Raw genomic sequence first — 21,135 nt, forward strand, 5'->3', positions numbered from 1 at the left:
CTTGAGGTTCTTGGGTTAGAACAACGTGTTGGGCAAAGAAAAAGCATAGTTCTCTTAAAATGTAAAATTTGCTAAGTTTCTGCCTCAAATGGGCTTTGAAAATGAGCAGTTATAAAAATTCTTAAGCTTTTAAAAAATTTTAATTTTTAATGACGGAGTCTCGCTTTGTCGCCCAGGCTGGAGTGCAATGGTTCGATCTCGGCTTGCTGGAGCCTTAAGATTTTACAATTTTTTAATTTTTTTTTTTTTTTTTTTTTGAGATGAGGTCTTGCTCTGTTGCCCAGGCTGGAGTGCAGTGGCACCATCTTGGCTCACTGTAAGCTCCGCCTTCGGGTTCATGCCATTCTCCTGCCTCAGCCTCCCGAGTAGCTGGGACTACAGACGTCCGCCACCACGCCCGGCTAATTTTTTTGGTATTTTTTAAGTAGAGATGGGGTTTCACCGTGTTAGCCAGGATGGTCTCGTGATCCGCCCACCTCGGCGTCCCGAAGGGCTGGGATTACATGTGTGAGCCACCGCGCCTGGCCTTAAAATTTTTTTTTTGAGACGGAGTCTTGCTCTGTCTCCCAGGCTGGAGTGCAATGGTACGATCTCGGCTCACTGGAGTCTCTGCCTCCCGGGTTCAAGCGATTCTCCTGCCTCAGCCTCCCAAGTAGCTGGGATTATAGGCGTACGCCACCACACCCGGCTAATTTTTGTAGTTTTAGTAGAGACAGGGTTGGGCTGTCTGGTCTGGAACCATGTTTGACCATGTTGGGCTGGCTGGTCTGGAACTCCTGACCTCAAGTGATTCGTCCCTTTTGGCCTTCCAAAGTGCTGGGATTACAGGCATGAGCCACCGTGCTGGGCCCCCACAGGTGCTTGATGGTTGCACGGATTGTGTAGTATATCAATTCACAGCTACAAGGAGTTTATATCTTAAAAAGAGCACATATTAATGTCATTATTTGTTCAACAAATGTTTATGGGAACAAGGTTATGTGTTAGACACAGGAAAATAGAATTAAAGACATTCCCTTTTCCCAAGGAATTGGTCATTCGTTTTGGGCTTAAGACAAGTGTAAGCATGACTATAATGCAATATAAATGCTAAAAGAGAAGGAAAGACAGAAAAGAAGGTTTAAAAAAATTGTTTTTTGCAGCTCAAATAAGTTGATGCTATACGGAGAGAAACTGCTTCACATTCCAGAATCATTATTTGTGGGCTTTGTTTAGTTTTGTTTTTGAGATGGAGTCTTGCTCTATGGCCCAGGCTGGAATGCAGTGCTGCAATCTTGGGTCACTGCAACCTCTGCCTCCTGGGTTCAAGTGATTCTCCTGCCTCAGCCTCCCTAGTCGCTGGGATTACAGGCACGCATCACCACACCTGGCTAATTTTTATATTTTTTGTGGAGATAGGGTTTCGCCATGTTGGCCAGGCTGGTCTTGAAGTCCTGACCTCAGGTGATCCACCTGCCTTGGCCTCCCAAAGTGCTGGGATTACAGGCGTGAGCCACCACGCCTGGCCATTTGTGGCCTTAATGTTGTTTTTCTTAAGGTTTTTGTCATTTGCTAATTTTTAAGGGATGCTCAATAAAATTTTTTAAAAAGTTATTTTTGATCTTAAATAGTTTGAAACTGTAGATAGGCATCCACGTGTGTCAGTGCTTCACTAGTGGCTTTTGAATAGCCATCTGATGAACATGTAATTCAGTGTGTAATTTAAAGGTAGCATGATTTTAGCCAAAAAAAATTGGGCCAATTTTTTAAGTGCTTAGGAAGATAACATACAATGCAGACAGTAGAAGTGACCACATTGGTATATGTCTGAGATAGGAAGTGATGGAAAGGATTCGGGGAATGAGGAAAAGACAGGGAAGAAGAATGTAGTTTAAGGGGAAAAGACTTATTTCTGTTTCTGCTTTCTTACCCTATATCTTAATTCCATGAAGACTTTTTACTTCTAAGGGGAAGATGTGAGATGAGACTCTTTTCTTGGGCCAATACATGGAGAATTTCTACTCTCTCTTCACGTTTAATTTTTTTTTTTTTTTTTGAGATAGAGTCTTGCTCTGTTGCCCAGGCTGGAGTTCAGTGGTACGATCTTGGCTCACTGCAACATTCACTTCCTGAGTTCAAGCGATTCTCCTGCCGCTTTCTCAGCCTCCTGTGTATCTGGGATTACAGGACGCCCAGCTAATGTTTGTATTTTTAGTAGGGACGGGGTTTCGCCATGTTGGCCAGGCTGGTCTCAAGCTCCTGACCTCAAGTGGTTCACCCGCCTTGGCCTCCCAAAGTGCTGGGATTACAGGCATGAGCTGCTGCTCCTGGCCTCCACCTTTCGTTTTTAAAAAAACATTTTCTGCTCTTCTACCATTAAGGGGAAGTAACTGAGTAAAGAAAAGAGGAAGGGGCCGGGCGCGGTGGCTCAAGCCTGTAATCCCAGCACTTTGAGAGGCCGAGGCGGGCGGATCACAAGGTCAGGAGATCGAGACCATCCTGGCTAACACCGTGAAACCCCGTCTCTACTAAAAAAATACAAAAAACTAGCCGGGCGTGGTGGCAGGTGCCTGTAGTCCCAGCTACTCGGGAGGCTGAGGCAGGAGAATGGCGTGAACCCGGGGGGCAGAGCTTGCAGTGAGCCGAGATCGTGCCACTGCACTCCAGCCTGGGCCACAGAGCAAGACTCTGTCTCAAAAAAAAAAAAAAAAAAAAAAGAAAAGAGGAAGGATGGGGTAGCCTGGAAATATTTATTCTCTCCAGGGATGGTTCTGAGGTTTGGAGATAGGGCTTTAGATAGATCATAAGTACATAATATTTATAACTCTCCTTTAAAATAATGTTTCTTTTAAATTAAAAGTATTGTAAATTATATTTTTTCCTTTAGATAAATGCTGTTACGGTTTTAAAAGACAGTTAATTAAGCGTTTAAATATTTTCATTTTCTCAGGAAGAAGAAAAATTAATCCAGCAGGAACTGAGTAGTCTGAAAGCAACTGTTTCTGCTCCTACTACAACACTGGTAGGTTTGCATAGTCAGTGCCAACACATTTGAATTTGAAATCTAGTCTACTATGGACTCAATAGTGGCATCTAACTGATGATTGGTTGCTAAAATTTGATTTATCGTAGTCAAAATGAATTATAGATGGTAGCAACTTAGATGTTAACTTTAGCCTTTTATTGTTGACTGGTTTGCACCAGAACAAGATTTGCCTATGTGAAGTCAGGGCTAATGTGATGATGATTACATAAATGTGGAGATACTCTTGGGACCCTAGTGCTGATCTGATGTTTTTAATGTTATGCATTTGGAAAAGGTTGGGATATCAACATGATATTTTCAGACCTGAATTGATATATTGTAGGTATATTTAATTTTATTATGTAAAACCTAGTTGTTTTTAAACTTTGTTCTACATAATTTGATCTTTCAAACAATATTCAGCAACTATTTAATGAATGGTCATTCATTATTATGCAGGCCACTGTGGGGCTGTCCCAGCATAGCTAGATTAAAACCCAGTTTGATTTTTTTTCTTTCTTTTTTTTTTTTTTGAGATGAAGTCTTGCTCTGTTGCCCAGGCTGGAGTGCAGTGGCATGGCACGATCTCGGCTCACTGCAACCTCTGTCTCCTGTATTCAACCGATTCTCCTGCCTCAGGCTCCCAAGTAACTGGGACTACAGGTGCCCGCCACCATGCCTGGCTAATTTTTGTATTTTTAGTAGAGTTGGGGTTTTCACCATGTTGACCAGGCTGGTCTCAGACTCCTGACCTCAAGTGATCCACCTACCTCAGCCTCCCAAATCAAAGTACTAGGATTCCAGGCGTGAGCCACCGTGCCTAGCCTCATTTTTTTAAAATGAGATTTTGTTCCAAGCAACGTTTGTTCAGCAAATATTTGGTGAGTGTCTTCAGTATACAAGCTACTGTGGGAATGTTTTCCCTCTCTACCAGTAAAAATATCAGGGTGATCGTTTTGCATAAGCACATGATCGTGAATTTGAAAAGCACTTGTAAAGTCTGAGAGAATGAATATGTTTTCTTTTGTGGTCATAATAATAGTTTGTGGCAAATAAAACTCAAAACATCTGATATATCTGTGTGTGTGTATATATGTATGTTTGTGTGTATACATGTATGTGTGTCTGTGTGGCTATGGATAAAATAATTATGCTTCATAGTACTAGATAGAATTGTTAAACATAAATCGTTTTTGTTGGATTTCCATTTTTTATGATTGGCATCAGTACATAGTTTTCCTTGTTCCAAGGCAGAAACCTGAAGTTGGGCAGAACTAAGTTAAATAGGTAGAAATTAGGAAGGCAGAGTTTGAAAGGAAGATTTTACAACACTATGACCATCCAACTCTGTGTATATCTTACAGAGTAGTCTGTCCCAGCGCTGTTCATGTAAAGGTTGGCTGTCAGAGAAATTGTAAAGAGAATTCCTGCATTGGGGAATGCACTTTCATCTCTAAAAATAAATGCATGAGATGTAATCTCACTTAGACAAAGTTGGTAATGACTTTTGAAAAACTCAGATAAAATGTTACAAATCTGGGGTTGAAACTTAATGGCTTAAATGAACACTTTCACTCCTAATTAATGTAGAAGTCTGAAGAGGGACTTCCATTATTTTTTGTTTATCTTTTGTTTGTTTTCTCAGTATTCTGTAGCCTTTTTTTGGGCGGGGGGACGGGGTGGGAGGATGGAGTCTTGCTCTGTTGCCCAGGCTGGAGTGCAATGGCATGATTTTGGCTCACTGCAACCTCTGCCTCTCGGGTTCAAGCGATTCTCCTGCCTCAGCCTCCCAAGTAGCTGGGATTACAGGCGCGGGCCATCACGTCTGGCTAATTTTTGTATTTTTTTAGTAGAGATGGGGTTTCACCATGTTGGCCAGGCTGGTCTCAAACTCCTGACCTCAGGTGATCTGCCCTCCTCAGCTTCCCAAAGTGCTGGGATTACAGGAGTGAGTCACTGCACCCTGCTAGTATTTTGTAGTCTTAATTAATGTGTTAATGAGTTAACTTTTGCTGCTTTAAGCACAAGTGACCTGAGTTAAATCTCATTCCCTTAAGATTTTCCTATGGTTTCTCTTTAAACTCTTTATATTAAACATTATTATCATTGCTTTCAAATATTCAATTTTACTGTTTCCTAAGCATTTTGTGATTTAATAATCCTGTAATATGCTAACCCTAATTAATTTTGACATATTAAAATAGTCTATGTCGCCAGGTGTGGTGGCTCACATCTGTAATCTCAGCAATTTGTGGGGCCTAGGTGGGTGGATCATTTGAGGTCAGGAGTTTGAGACCAGCCTGGCCAACATGGTGAAACCCCATCTCTACTAAATATACAAAAATTAGCTGGGCGTGGTGGTATGCACCTGTGGTCCTGGCTACTCGAGAGGCTGAGGCATGAGAATCGCTTAAACCCGGTAGGTGGAGGCTGCGGTGAGCCAAGATCTCGCCACTGTACTCCAGCCTGGGCGACAGAGCGAGACTCTGTTTCAAAAAAAAAAAAAGTCTATGAGCTTTTTGTTATTTTGAAACATATTTTATTTATATATTTTATTTCTGATTAAAATTTTCCATAAATATTGATAATGCAAATATCTTAGTGATAAAACAAATTTTTTAGCATCTCTTAAAAATTTTTGGCTTGCATTGAAGATGTTAAAAGACCCCATTAGAAAACTAAATATTATTACAATAGCTATGCCATTAATGAAATCATGCCCCTCAGTTTATAATTGTGAGTTTTTAAAAAAGAGTGCCTATAAAGCAAGCTATTCTGTATTGTACTTAGCACAATAATTCTGAGGAAAATCTAGGTGCAATTTGGTTTTCCAATGTGAAAAATATTTTTGTTACAGAAATTATTACCAACTTGTGGGAATTTTATGGATATTTTCGTTTGACAAAGTCTACTAAAATTATGTGCTGTATTTTAGAAGCCCAAGTAAGATGACCATGATGAAATCTTGTGTGATGACCCATGTATCACATTATAACCAAATTTTTCACTAGGGGCACATAGAAATAGCTACAGTTGATTTATTTTATAGTAGTGCCACTAACAAAATAGTGAGATAATTTTACTAAAAGTAATACTATTGGTAAGATTGGGAGCAATTTTTATTTATAAAGTCTGATATTGGGTGATTAGTTTGTAATATATATGTTATTTCTTCAGTGCCAGGATTAAAGGATTCTCCTGTTAAATTATGAGAACATAGTAAAACAATCTAAATATTCTATTTATTTATACGGCTACTGGATATTTTGCTTTTCAGAAAATGATGAAGGAATGTATGGTGAGACTTATATATTGTGAAATGCTTGGATATGATGCTTCCTTTGGCTATATTCATGCAATCAAGTTAGCCCAACAAGGAAACCTCTTAGAAAAAAGAGTAGGTATGTATGTGTTTAAGACTTTCATGCTTTCATGTTGTCCTTGAAGTTCCAACTATTACGCAAAATGAATGATGGCAGGTATATAGTATGTTTTTAGAATACTGTATTATAATTTCTAAAACTTTAAAAGATCACACTTCAGAAACTCAAAGCCATTTATAGGAAATCAGTTTTCCTGATTCGTAGCATTTTGGAGTTAAAGAGAAGACTAAAAGTTACTTAGTCTTGTGATGGCAGTTAGATGACTATGTATGTCAGAACTCATTGAACCATACATTTAAATATTTTTTGTATATAAATTATATGTCTTGGCCGGGCGCGGTGGCTCACGCCTGTAATCCCAGCACTTTGGGAGGCCGAGGCGGGCGGATCACAAGGTCAGGAGATCGAGACCACAGTGAAACCCCGTCTCTACTAAAAATACAAAAAATTAGCCGGGCGCGGTGGCGGGCGCCTGTAGTCCCAGCTACTCAGGAGGCTGAGGCAGGAGAATGGCGTAAACACAGGAGGCGGAGCTTGCAGTGAGCCGAGATCGCGCCACTGCACTCCAGCCTGGGCGACAGAGCGAGACTCCGTCTCAAAAAACAAAAAAAAAACAAAAACAAAACAAACAAAAAAAAATTATATGTCTATAAAGCTGACTTTTTTGGTATATAAATTATATGTCTATAAAGAGCTGATTTTTTTTTTTTTTGAGACAGATTCTCTATGTATTGCCCAGGCTAGAGTGTACTGGCGGGATCTCTGCTCACTGCAACCTCTGTCTCCAGGTTCAAGTGATCCTCCTATCTCAGCCCCCTGAGTAGCTGGGACTAAGCTGTGTGCCACCATGCCTGGCTAATTTTTGTGTTTTGTTTTTGTAGAGATGGGGTTTCACCATGTTGCCTAGGCTGGTCTTGAACTCCTGGGCTCAAGTGATCCGCCTGCCTTGGCCTCCCAAAGTGCTGGGATTATAGGTGTGAGCCACTGTGCCTGGGCAATAGAGCTGATATTAAGAAGTCTGTTTAATCTTATTAGTTTAATGGTCAGAAATGATTCTTTATAGAATAAAACTGAAATTTACTAAAGTAATTTTAAATGTCTTGTTCTTAGATTCTCAAATGTTAGCTATGAGGATTGGCAGTGTCGTTTAAAAAAATTTCTATAGTTAACCTTTAGGGCTATTTGGAAAAATTCTTTTAAGCAATTAAATACTCTGTTCATAAATGTTCAGCTTTATATCAGAATCTCAAGAAGGAAGCATTTTAGAATAGTAAAGGGTAGAACATGTTCTTTGTTCAGAGAAGTTGATAATGTCATGTCGTTAGGGACTAGCATTATTCATAAATTATATTGCTCTGTGCTATCAGATGATGGGGTGGAGGTGACAGATGTCTTGGTAAACTTTCTGAGACTGAATGCACACAATATTCCACTTGTGGAACCCCACTCCGCCCAAAACACTCTTCAAATTTTATTTCTCCTGTGATCACTCAAGCGGCTCCTACCATTTGTTACCTTTCTTGTTATCTTTTGATATATTAATGTCTTAGCTCCTGAACTGATTTTAAGATCCCTAAAGGCAGGTATTTTTTTTTTGAGCTATTAAATTAGTTTTTATTAGTAATTTGCTTTTCTTAAAACTTTAATTTTTTTTTAAACATTATACAAATATGGAATATAAGCTCTTCCAGTCATACTCACTATTTTCAGTTTTCATCCCAACTGAAAGGTCAGGAGATCGAGACCATCCTGGCTAACATGGTGAAACCCCGTCTCTACTAAAAATACAAAAAATTAGCCAGGTGTGGTGGCAGGCACCTGTAGTCCCAGCTACTCAGGAGGCTGAGGCAGGAGAATGGCGTGAACCCGGAAGGCGGAGCTTGCAGTGAGCCAAGATCGCGCCACTGCGCTCCAGCCTGGGCGACAGAGCCAGACTCCGTCTAAAAAAAAAAAAAAAAGAATTAAGGTTTCATTGGGATGGTCTTTGGATTAGTTTGTTGGCCTTGATATTGGTGACTTGGGAATGGGTGATACCTTAGCTGAACAGGTGATTTATCAGCAATCTGATAAGACAATCTCCACTTTAAATGCTTCCTGGGGGCCTGAGTGTGGTGGCTCACTCCTGTAATCCTAGCACTTTGGGAGGCAAAGGTGGGAGGAATCACTTGAGTCTGGGAGTTTGAGACCAGCCTGGGTAACATAGTGAGACCCTGTTTCTACTTAAAAAAAAAAGAAAAAAGCTCGGTGTGATGGTGCACGCCTATGGTCCCAGCTACTTAGGAGGCTGAGGTGAAGGATTGCTTGAGTTTGGAAGGTAGAGGCCACAGTGAATTTTGATCATGCCACTGCCTTCCAACCTGAGTGAGACTCCGTCTCAGAAAACAAAACAAAACAAATGCTTTCTGGGATTTTCCTAATCGCTTTCTTGGCCTGGGTCAGATTTGTTTCAACTCTTGTGATTGTGGGAGTAATAGCTCTGCTTCTCTGACCTCTAGTGAAGGTGTTGGAATTGGTCATGCTACTACCTCTTGATTGTGAGAATAGGAAGTTTCTGTTTTCTCCTGTTCCGTAGTGGACACAGACAGCATGGACGCTGGGTAATGATGGGTATAATTAACATTAGAATCCCTGATGAAAGGGCTGAAAGAATTGAAAAGAATGAAAAACAACGAGCATGGAGTCAGGGAATCAGGTCTCAAGATAGACTATGTGGAGAGGCAGTAAAATACGGGGGTTTAAGATATGGACTGACTTCAACTGTCTGCGTTTGAGTCCTGGCTCCACCATGTGATAGGTGTGGACCTTAGGAAATTGCCCTTTTTTGGATCTCTTTTTTTTTTTTTTTTTGAGATGGAGTCTTGCTCTGTCACCCAGGCTGGAGTACAGTGGCGCTATCTTGGCTCACTGCAAGCTTCACCTCCCGGGTTTACGTCATTCTCCTGCCTCAGCCTCCTGAGTAGCTGGGTCTACAGGCGCCCGCCACCATGCCTGGCTAATTTTTTGTATTTTTAGTAGAGATGGAGTTTCACCACGTTAGCCAAGATGGTCTTGATCTCCTGACCGCGTGATTTGCCTGCCTTGGCCTCTCAAAGTGCTGGGATTACAGGTGTCAGCCACCATGCCCAGCTTGAGTCTCATTATTATATACGGATAAAAATGCCTATATATGCCTTTATATAGCCTATGAGATTCACTGGGTGGTTGTGAGGATTAAATAAGTAATGCTTATAAAGTACTTGACCCATAGTGACTGTCTAATTAAAGTGTTAGTTATTATCATTGTGAAGCCTGACTGAGAAAATTCCTTGGAGAATCTAGATTCTGTGTACATGACATTTGTCATAGTGTTAATACATTTCCTCAATCTTAAAATGTACTTTAAAAATGTTTTAATATTATTGCAATAAAAATGCTTATTTAAGCCAATGAGTACATTTAATGTGTCAGACAGCGTTTCTTTCCTGAATAATTGTTATTCCTTCAATTGAGAAAATAAGGTATTGTGTGTGGCTTAATATATTTAGTATATTATTTACATCATGCAGGTTGACATTAGGACATTAGGTGGCTAGCTCACTCAATACAAAGAGCTAGTAACTCAGTATTAACTGTAGTGATTAGGGTTTTTTTGGTGTTTTTTTTTTTTTTTTTACTGTAGTGGTTAGTTTTTGAATTATATGTTTGGCTATAAAATAGCATTTCTAAAATAGAGAATGCTTTGGTTGATAATGTAAAGATTTGCACAAAAAATAGAAGGCATGTCTTCTCGGTGCCATTTATAAGATTTTAAGTTGATACACATAGTGTCTATTCCATTTCTGGAATATCCTATGAAATACATAATTCTGGAAGATTTCAGGATGAAGAATACCTGAAATCTTCCTTACTGAAGGTTTTTAACCTTGTATTTTGCAATTTGTTTTTATATTTACTTGTTACTGGTATCTTTGATACTTACAGGACTGCTTTAATTTCTTGTGAAAAGTCTATTTTTGGTAGCTAGTAATGAGACTTTTCCCTCAATTTTTATAGGTTATTTGGCTGTTTCCTTATTTCTACATGAAAGTCATGAATTATTGCTTCTCCTTGTGAATACAGTTGTAAAGGTATTGTATTGTATGTTGGTTAATATGAAGTCATAATTCTTGTCAGCACCTGACATTTCTCCTCGATCATATTCAATTAGATGATATTAGAAGAAAGTGGGCTTGCAGAATGGGCTTAGAAGAATCTTTTAGATCAGTTTCTGCATCTATAAAATGGAGTTAAATAATAGAACTTACGGAGTTGTGAGGATTAAATGAAATACACGTGAAGTAGTAGCTGCTGCTCTTCTTGTTATAATTTCATTGTAAAACACAGAGTTAGAACTAAAGTCCAGGTCTCTAAGCTGTTAGTTTAGGTATATTTTCCATGCTGTTATCTTTTTTTCTAGGATCTGTTCTAAAGGGATATAGATATAAACTGAATAATTGAAGTCTTTAAAGTTTAAAAAGTCATTTAAAAAAAGAATAGAATATAATCAACTGAAATGTAGAGATAATAAAAACAATCCACACTCACAATATTTTCTGTTTAACTTCCAAATCAGAATGATAATGAGATGTAATTGAGTTGTTGAGCTTTTTATCTTGTGTCAATATTTTGATACGTGAGAGAGAGAGAGAACAGTATTTTCTGAACTTTAAGTCATATACTATATTAAGGTTACTAGTAGCTTAAATTTTTTCCAAACTTAAAAAACATATTTTTAGGTTCTATTAGAATGGTTTATAAACCATATGGATAGATAAGTACATATGAATGTGTGCATTTTATTGTGAATATTCCAAAATCACTTCCTTTTAAACTTACATTCATATTATTGTTGATTAATAAGAAAAACTCATAAAATTGTTTTATTATTGGTTTAGAAAAGTTTTAAAGGCTGTAATAAAGGAGACTACTTTGGCTAGATTCAGAACAGAGATACAGTTTCCTCTTCTATCAGTTGCTCTTTGGCTTTATTTATCTACTGACTCTATTAAGGCAAATGAAACAAATAGGAGCATTCCAATAAAATATGCCATAAATTTGGATGTACAAATTAATTATAAATAGCACAAAATTACTAAGTATATAGGACCATTACAGTGTTGAATTTGCCATTCCTAGTTTCAGTATTTACACTGAATGTTTTCTTTCCTTAATGTTGTACCAGGATCTGCAGAGCACTAACCTAGTAGAAGTGTGTATGGCACTGACTGTTGTTAGCCAGATTTTCCCCCGAGAAATGATTCCAGCTGTTCTTCCATTAATAGAAGATAAACTTCAACATTCTAAGTAAGTAAATTCTTTGGGAATAGGTGTCTATGCCATATATTTCAAAACAGAAGTTTATGCTAGAAAATTTATTATAACTTCAATGCTACCAGGATAGAGATTATTCTTTGACTGCTAGGAATAATACAAAAATCTTAAGTAGGATCATCTTTATTTTTATGTGGGTTTAGGGAAATGTTAGACAGCTTTCTAAAGTTAAACTAAGAGACAGTGAGGCCTAGTGTCCAGGAATCCTTGGCTTTCCTCCCAGTTCTACCACTAATGAGCAGTGGTCTTGTTTTTCCTTGGCTATATGGGGTTGGTTGAAGCTCCTTAGTTCTCCCAAAGTTGTTTTGGGGATAAAGTAAAATAATGAAAGACATATGGAAATTGTGCAAGTGTAGTGAATGCAAAGCTTCAGTGTAGTGGGAAGATGCTTTTTGTTTTTTTTTTTTGAGACAGTCTCTCTCCGTTGCCTAGGCTGGAATGCAATGGCACGATCTCGGCTCACTGCAACCTCTGCCTCCCGGGTTCAAGCAATTCTCCTGCCTCAGCCTCCCAAGTAGCTGGGATTACAGGCGCCTGCCACCACACCCGGCTAATTTTTTTTTTTTTTTTTTTAAATAGAGGCTGGATTTTGCCATGTTGGCCAGGCTGGTCTTGAACTCCTGACCTCAGGTGATCCACCTGCCTCGGCTCCCAAAGTGCTGGGATTACAGGTGTGAGCCACCACACCCGGCCCAGGAAGATGCTTTTTATATCAAAACCACAGCATTTTAATCCTGTTTTACAGCAGAATGTATACAAACTTAATTTACTTTGTAGTATTTTCCTAATCTTCTCTTGTAAGTTTCCTTAACAGTCTCCTTATCAGTTTGAACTTACTTATTCACTGTATTTGAATTATTAATATTTTGTTTTTGACCAAGCTCCTTTATGTAATAATTTTAATTAATTAATTAATTAATGTTTTGATACGGAGTCTCATCTTTTGCCCAGGCTGCAGTGCAGTAGAGGGATCTTGGCTCACTGCAACCTCCACCTCCCAGGTTCAAGCAGTTCTCTGCCTCAGCCTCCCAAGTAGCTGGAATTACAGGAACACGCCACCATGCCCAGCTAATTTTTTGTATTTTTAGTGGAGACAGGGTTTCACCATCTTGGCCAGGCTGGTCTTGAACTCCTGACCTCGTGATCCACCCGCCTTGACCTCCCAAAGTGCTGAGATTACAGGTGTGAGTCACTGTGCCTGGCTCATAATTTTTAAAGTTGGAAAAGGTTTGCAATCATTGTGATTATGGTATGTCAGTTACATATTCTTGATAAAGATTTTTTTGTTACTCATACAACATTTATTTTATATACTTTAAATCAGTATTTTTAATGTTCTAAGATTGCAAAATGTTGTCTTATAGCTTGTATTCTTTTTTTTTCTTTGAGATGGAGTCTTGCTTGTTGCCCAGGCTGGAGTGCAGTGGCGTGATCTTGGCTCACTGCAACCTCCGCCTCCTGGGTTCAAGCGATTCTTCTGCCTCAGCCTCCTGAGTAGTTGGAACTACAGGTGCCCACCCCTATGCCTGGCTAATTTTTGTAGTTTTAGTAGAGACAGGGTTTCACCATATTGGCCAAGCTGGTCTCGAACTCCTGACCTCGTGATCCACCTGCCTTGGCCTCCCAAAGTGCTGGGATTACAGGCGTGAGCCACCACGCCCGGCCAGCTTGTATTCTTTAAGAAATATTAGATCATGAATCTTCCAGCCAAAATGATAGCTTTTACCAAGAATTACAGAATAACTTCATAGGTCTTTCAGACTTTTTATATATTGTATGTCATATCTGTGTTTAGAACAGAGGATGATTATGGACAATTAATTATTGGAAGTATTCACTTTTTAAAGATTTATAAGGTGATCTGATTATACCAGCAGCATATTTTTGCTTAACTTTTTCTCACCACTACTTTTGTGGTAACCCTACTTACTGACCAGTTGTATGAAATCTTTCTGAGAATTGAAAGGGCCCTTTTCAATTTTTTCTTTATTGCTTTGTATTTAGTCTAATTTCAAGTCCTGGCTAGAGGGCTAGAGTTTAGACTTTGTGAAACTCTGCTTCTGCAGTTACGGCCGTACTCAGCCCCATGCTCTGGAGTAAAGAGCTGAAGAATATGGGGCAGAGCTATAGGTAAACCAGTAGATGTCACAAAGAATATGTGAAACAAGGCTTGAATTCAACTTTTGAATCCCTGGCCGTATTTCATCATACCAACCCCAGAGCCTGAATCTAGGTCTCTCGTCTTATGTTAGTACCACCACTTGAGGCCAGGCCTATGAATTCCTGGGCCTATTCAGAGTTTTTTTTTTTTTTTTTTCCTCACCTCATTTAGATATTCTCCCCTAGAATTAATATCAGTTATCATGCAATGGCAATACACTGCGATGTGGCTTGCATTCACCACAGTATTAATACTAACAGTAAATCTGTTGTTAATCTGCTTTTCTTTTTTCTTTTTTTTTTTTTTTGTGAAAAGAGTTTTCCATTATGGCGTAGCTTGCCTAGGAAGATAAGAGTTGTTTATTAATGGAATTTGTATGACCACTTACTAAGAATCTTGTAAAAGGTGTTCTTGAGTGGAACACAAAGGATTGCATTGAATAATCTCAGTCTTGAGATTCTATGACAGAAATATTTGTTAAGGAACCCTAAAAGTAAATACTTCACTTTTGTGATGTTTGCTGCTCTTCTGAGCACTGCCAGCATAGTCTGCAAAAAGAGATATGTAGATATAGACAGAGAGAATAACAAGGAAGAAGCTTCCTTGGAAACTACATCATGAACATAAGATGGCATTTCTTTATTTTTGTTTCTGTGTGCTAGACGTTATCTGCTACAGATGAAGTGCAAGACTAGTATATACTTTTCTTCTTTATTATCATGAGGTTTTGAAACAGATGAACTGGGCAAGGAGAGGAGTAACATCTTTTTATTCCATGTGTGTCCTTGTATTCCTCCCCTCTGTCCTCCAAAGTATTTGGAGTCTGCTATCCAGTGATAGATATATTAAAAAAAAGAAGCAAAGAAAGCTACTATTTTGGAGTAAGAATGTTAATGAGTTTTTTTTCTTTTCTTTCCTTTTTTTCTTTTTTCTTTTTTTTTTTTGAGACAGAGTCTCACTCTGTCACCCAGGTTGGAGTGCAATGGCACAACCTTGGCTCACTGCAACTTCTGCCTCCCAGGTTCAAGTGATTCTTGTACCTCAGCCACCCAAGTAACTGGGACTATAGGTGTGCACCACCATATCTGGCTAATTTTTGTATTTTTAGTAGAGACAGGGTTTCGCCATGTTGGCCAGGCTGGTTTTGAACTCCTGGCCTCAAGTGATCCACCTACCTCAGCCTCCCAAAGTGCTGGCATTACAGGCCAAAGATTTTTCATATTAATAAAAAGACTTTAATATTACTAGCTGAAATTACCTGTTACTTAAACTTACTGTTGACTTTTTTTTTCAATTTTTAGAGATACGTCTTTTAAAAATGGAATTAGAGAATTAAGAACTTTGTTTTTCTTGTTTTTTTTAAATCTCAAAGTAATATATGCTTGTTACAAAAAAATTCTCTAACTATATAAATATATAACATGGGCAGTTAAAGTTTTGAGACTTTACTTCCTAGAGGTAACTACTTTTTATAATTTGGTATATTAGAATAAATAAATTAATAACCAATGTATAATTATCTCTTTCTTTGTAAATTAAGGCAATGAGCCAGTATTTTGAAATCATCTGGCCCATAATCTTTCAAAGTAAATACTCGAAAATTCAGATTGTCTTGTTTAAATTTCATTTTTTGTCTTCAGGGAGATTATACGAAGAAAAGCTGTTCTGGCATTATACAAATTCCATCTCATTGCTCCTAATCAAGTACAACATATTCATATTAAGTTTCGGAAAGCACTTTGTGACAGAGATGTTGGGGTCATGGCTGCCTCCTTGCATATATATCTTAGAATGATTAAGGTAAGTTGGAAATTTTAGCAAGTACTGAGTAGTTACCATTAGAAAAATACAATTACGGGATTAAAAAGAAACAGATATTTTGGTAAAATGCTTAGTTAATGTTTTATAATTTTATTATTGACCTTTGATTTAGTAATTTTGCAAGTTGTTGAGAGTGTGAGTTGTAGGCACATTACGGAATTTTTTTTTTTTTTAATGCCTAAAATTTTTTGATGTCACTAAACAGGTGTGGAAAAATGGTAGCAATGGAAGTTGTCTTAAGTTTTCAGATTTGTGTTTTTCAAGCAGTAATTCTCTTTTATATAGCTTCATGGGATGCATACCATTTTATAGAAATGAGGGGAACCAGTGGGGGTTGTGCAAGCTATAGATTGTAGTGTTGACGCCATATATTGATACTGTGTCATACGAGGAAAGAGGGTTGAATGTTATGGTAAAACAGATTTCTAAATGGCGATGATGGGTTTATACTAATTCATCCTTAGTGTATTGCCTGAAACCATTTGTGTTCAAATATACATACTTGTAACAGATTTCATGGCACCTACTATAACAAAATAGAATATGCTATTGAACTCATTTAAAGTTATATTGTTTCTTATGTATTGTGTTCTCAAACAGTACAGTTTAAATAGATGTTCAATATTAAATTTTATTTTTTCCCTAACATTTACTAAAATTTGAAAGAGCTTTATTTCCCTTCCAAAATTTTTCCCTTGATACATAATACAAATTAGAATAAAGAATCTAATGTTCCTTTTAAGGAGTGTGGATCTAATTTCCCCAGTCCAAGAGATTACTCAGATAGATAATCAAGGCACACTCCTTCAGAAACAAATATTTTTAGGTACGATGTGGCTAATTAATTTTTAATTGGCAGGCACACTGATTTTGGGGACTTTTTTTTTTTTTTTTGAGATGGAGTTTCACTTTTGTTGCCCAGGCTGGAGTGCAATGGCACGATCTCAGCTTACCACAACCTCCACCTCCCGGGTTCAAGCGATTCTCCTGCCTCAGCCTCCCGAGTAGCTGGGATTACAGGCATGTGCCACCACGCCCGGCTAATTTTGTATTTTTGGGAGAGTCAGGGTTTCACCATGTTGGTCAGGCTGGTCTCGAACTCCCGACCTCAGGTGATCCGCTGGCCTCGGCCTCCTAGAGTGCTGGGATTCCAGGTGTGAGCCACTATGTCCGGCCGATTTTGGGGACTTTTAATGTTTAAGTAGTCTTGGCTGTGCTCTTCTACCCAGAACAAAAATTTTTTTTTTTTTTGGATGGAGTTTTGCTCTTGTTGCCCAGGCTGGAGTGCAGTGGCATCATCTTGGCTTACCGCAACCTCCAGCTCCGGGGTTCAAGCAGTTCTCCTGCCTCAGCCTCCCGAGTAGCTGGGATTACAGGCATGTACCACCACGCCTGGCTAATTTTGTATTTTTAGTAGAGAGGATTTCTCCATGTTGGTCAGGCTGGTTTCAAACTCCCAACCTCAGGTGATCCACCGACCTCGTCCTCCAGAAGTGCTGGGATTACAGGTGTGAGCCACTGTGCTTGGCCCCAGAATGAATTTAACTCATTTACATGTGAAGTCTTTTGGAAACAGAGTTCAGAGATTGCAAACAGGCCTTGATTTTCATCCAAAGCAGAGGTATTACTGTCCTTTTGCTGTATGCCAGTTCTTTTCACTTTTTGTTTTAATTGCTGGTATTGGCTGTTAAGGTTTCTACCTAAGATGTAACTATAAGAATTTTGAAATGTGATTAAACTGTATGTGGGAAAAAGTAGGGAGTGGTGGAAGCTTTTCTGGGATGATTCAGCTTTGGGTTGGTTAGCCAGAGGAATTTTATCATGGAAGATATTATACATATTAGGGCACGGTTTCATTAAATGTGAACATAAACTTAAGCATGTATTAAGTTAGGTTCTATATGACATTTCAACCAGGTCTATTTCTGTTTAATAAGATGTTATTATTAACAGAAAGTTTTTTTTGCGGGGGGATGTAGGAGAATTCGTCTGGATATAAAGACTTGACTGGGAGTTTTGTAACCATTTTGAAGCAAGTAGTTGGAGGAAAACTCCCAGTAGATTTCAATTACCACAGTGTCCCAGCACCATGGTTACAAATTCAGCTCTTGAGAATACTAGGACTTCTAGGAAAAGATGATCAAAGGTAAACTATTCCCAGTAAGTTTGCTTAATGACCCCATACCAGATGATAAGCTTAGACTTTAGTAACCTAGAGGTTTAATGATATACCAGATTCTTCCAATGTTTAATTGGCTTAGTAGTGATAAAATAGGCCATTGTAAGAACCACATAAATGCTTTCAGGTTGCTGGGATAATCCTGGCTCTCTCTTTATCCTAATTTTACCTATCATGAAAGGTACCCATGAAGCGCCATCTCCTCTGTGAAGCTTTCGTAATTGTTCTTGTTCAAGGGTTGGGAAACTTTCTCTGCAAAGGGCCAGATAAATATTTTAGGCGGCCAGGCGTGGTGGCTCACGCCTGTAATCCCAGCACTTTGGGAGGCTGAGGCGGGCGGATCACAAGGTCAGAAGTTTGAGACCAGCCTGACCAACATGGTGAAACCCTGTCTCTACTAAAAATACAAAAATTAGTTGGACATAGTGGCACGTACCTGTAGTTCTAGCTACTCAGGAGGCTGAGGCAGGAGAATCACTTGAACCCAGGAGGTGGACTTTGCAGTGAGCTGAGATCGTGCCACTGCACTCCAGCCTGGGTGACAGAGTGAGACTATCTCAAAATAATAATAAATAAATAAATAAATAAATAAATAAATAAATAAATATTTTAGGCTTTGTGGGCCATATGTTGTTTTTTTGCATCTATTCGACTCTGCTATTATAGCATGAAAGCAGCTACAGATAGAAAATAAATGAATGAAGAAGGCTGTATTGCAAAAAAAAACCCTTTTTATGGACATTAAAACTTGAATCTTAGATCAGCACATCATAAAATATTCTTTTAATTTTTTTTTCCAACTATTTCAAAATGTAAAATCTCTTCTTAGCTTGAAGCCATACAAAACCGGGCATCTGGCCAGATTAGGCCTGCAGGCTGTAGTTTGCCAACCCTTACTCTAGCTGGGTGTGAGTGCTTCACCTTTTTAATTCATTTATCTGAATTATTCTTTTAGCGAATAACTTAAACTTTTCATGTGTATCTTTCCAACTATATATATATATATTTTCAATTTTGCCTTTTTTTTTTTTTTTGAGACTATGTCTTGCTCTGTTGCCCAGGCCGGAGTGTAGTGGTGCGACCTTGGCTCACTGCAACCTCCGCCTCCTGGATTCAAGAGATTTTCCCATCTCAGTTTCCCAAGTAGCTGGGATTACAGGCGCACGCCACCATGCCCGGCTGATTTTTGTATTTTTAGTAGAAATGGGCATCACCATGCTGGCCATGCTGGTCTCGAGCTCCTGACCTCAGATGATCTGCCCTCCTCAGCCTCCCAAAGTGCTGGGATTACAGGCATGAGCCACCTCCCCTGCCTCAATTTTGCCATACTTTTTCAAACTTAGACACTTCCATATTTCCAAGGACAGTACAGGGAGCTCCCTTATATCCTGCACCTAGATTCATCAATTTATTTGCATTTGTTCTATCATTCTGATTCTCTGTGTGTGTGTGCATGTGTGTATGCATTTGCATGTGCACATACATATTATTTTTATTTTAAAAACCTATTTCCAACTTGCTTGAGAGCAAGTCCCTTGAGATTTTAGTTCCCTTGAGAGCAAGGACCTTGGCTGGAGTTCCTGATATGTTTCTGTCTTAAGAAAATATTTGCTTATCAGTGTTCTGATTTTATGAATATTGTTCCCTTTTATATAGTAGGGTACCTTTGTATTGTAATTCTTTACCCGAGCTTTACAAAGGGACCGTTCTCCAGGCTTTTGCTCCTAGAAATCAACTTAATGTCAGAATCCATTTGCCTGTGAGCTCCTGACTAGCACTCATTGGGCTACATCACTCTTGGTATTACAGTGTTACTTTTTTCTGTGTTTGTGAATCTCAACCCCTGATTGAAACCTGCAGTGAAAATGTAAGGTGATGGAGCATACACACACATTAGAAATGATTGTCTGAATTATATTTTATTTTGTATCATGCCAGCCTATCCTAACGTGGAGCTCTAGTTGGAGTTACTGGAATTATGTTTTAAAATCATGAATTTTATATGAATGTATCAGATCTTATTGGTCTAAAAAGACTTACTGCCATCCATTGTTATCAGGAAGTAACTTGGGAGGCATTTAGTGAATTTATTAAATTCATTAACTCACTATCTTCCTTTTTCTTGCCTTTGTGGATAAATTTGTTTAATAATATATACAAAGATAAGTAAGCTAGTCCTTACTTTCACAGCCCTCAGGTGACTAGTAATTAGGCTCAGTCATGAATAGAGTGGAACTTTCTTATAATGTTATGGAACATTAGAATGTTTTCTCCTTTTCTGTCTCAACTCTAATGAGATTTTATTTTAACGTAAATCTAATGTTTTGTCAGACATTATTAGCTCAATGTAGCAAAGTAAAAATTTAAGTTATAACTGTTTCTAAAGTATTTAATTGAAAAAACCCTTTTACTGGAAAAATCTGTTGTATTTATGGTCTTTTATATCTATTCGAATATTTTCTTGTGTTTTGTAGCTTTGTGCTTCTTAGATTATTAAGATTTATCTTGATCTTGTTCACAAATGTTTCTTTATTTCATGTGGTTAAGACTCATGCCAGACATTGGCTTTTAAAATTGAGGAACTAGACTATAATGTAGGTATAATATTACCAAATATTTTTGGGGGGGACGGGGAAGGATTGGTAATGTCTGCTGTATGGTTATCTTCTGAGGAAGAAATGCTTATACAATAAAACGAAGGATTTTAGAATGTGGTTCTGGATTCCTAATTATTGGATATTTATACTTCAGTCAAGACAGAATGAAAGTATGTGCACTTAGCATTGAACTTTCCAGCTGTATATTTGGAAAAAAAGACATTTTCTGAAAGATGTAATTAATTTATATAGTCCCAAATTATTTTGATATTTTCATTTATTTTATGGCACTGTTTCTCTGCAAGACCACTGTATGTATCCTATGTTGCTGGTGTTTTTTTTTTCTATTAGTGCTTTTTGAATTCATAAAACATACAAAATACCAGCTGAGAAGCTATAGTTTTTCACGTTGGCCTCTTGGAGAGGACATTTCTCTAACAAGCATGGAGGCAGAGTGCACTTTTTTTTTTTTTTGCACAGTATCTTCCTCATCACAGTTATTGTTACTGTAATCGGTGACCATAAAGACATATGAATGGTCCAAACCTATTCGTTCCACAAAATATCTTTTTTTATATTAATGTAAATGTAAGTAAAAATTTTCTTTCTGAAGAGCCTAGTTGCTGCTCAAGGAAAGACTA

At 38.2% G+C, this 21,135-nt stretch overlaps 1 protein-coding gene across 4 annotated transcripts in view; it reads left to right on the top strand.

The window, feature by feature from the left end:
* The window catches only part of AP4E1 (adaptor related protein complex 4 subunit epsilon 1), an 89,240-nt gene that overhangs the window by 724 nt on the left and 67,381 nt on the right, over positions 1–21,135 (top strand). For all 4 annotated transcript variants that reach the window (XR_006699299.2, XM_045395457.2, XM_045395458.2 and 1 more), the window contains exons 2-7: positions 2,930–3,001; positions 6,282–6,405; positions 10,420–10,493; positions 11,588–11,709; positions 15,538–15,697; positions 17,698–17,864. Coding sequence is in view for 3 of the 4 variants with exons in the window: in XM_045395457.2 (XP_045251392.2) it covers positions 2,930–3,001; positions 6,282–6,405; positions 10,420–10,493; positions 11,588–11,709; positions 15,538–15,697; positions 17,698–17,864 (719 nt within the window). In the remaining variant the exon portion in view is untranslated. The remainder of the gene's footprint in view (positions 1–2,929; positions 3,002–6,281; positions 6,406–10,419; positions 10,494–11,587; positions 11,710–15,537; positions 15,698–17,697; positions 17,865–21,135) is intronic.

This window comes from Macaca fascicularis, chromosome 7 (genome assembly GCF_037993035.2).
Source record: "Macaca fascicularis isolate 582-1 chromosome 7, T2T-MFA8v1.1".
In the NCBI taxonomy this organism is placed as follows: Eukaryota; Metazoa; Chordata; class Mammalia; order Primates; family Cercopithecidae; genus Macaca; species Macaca fascicularis.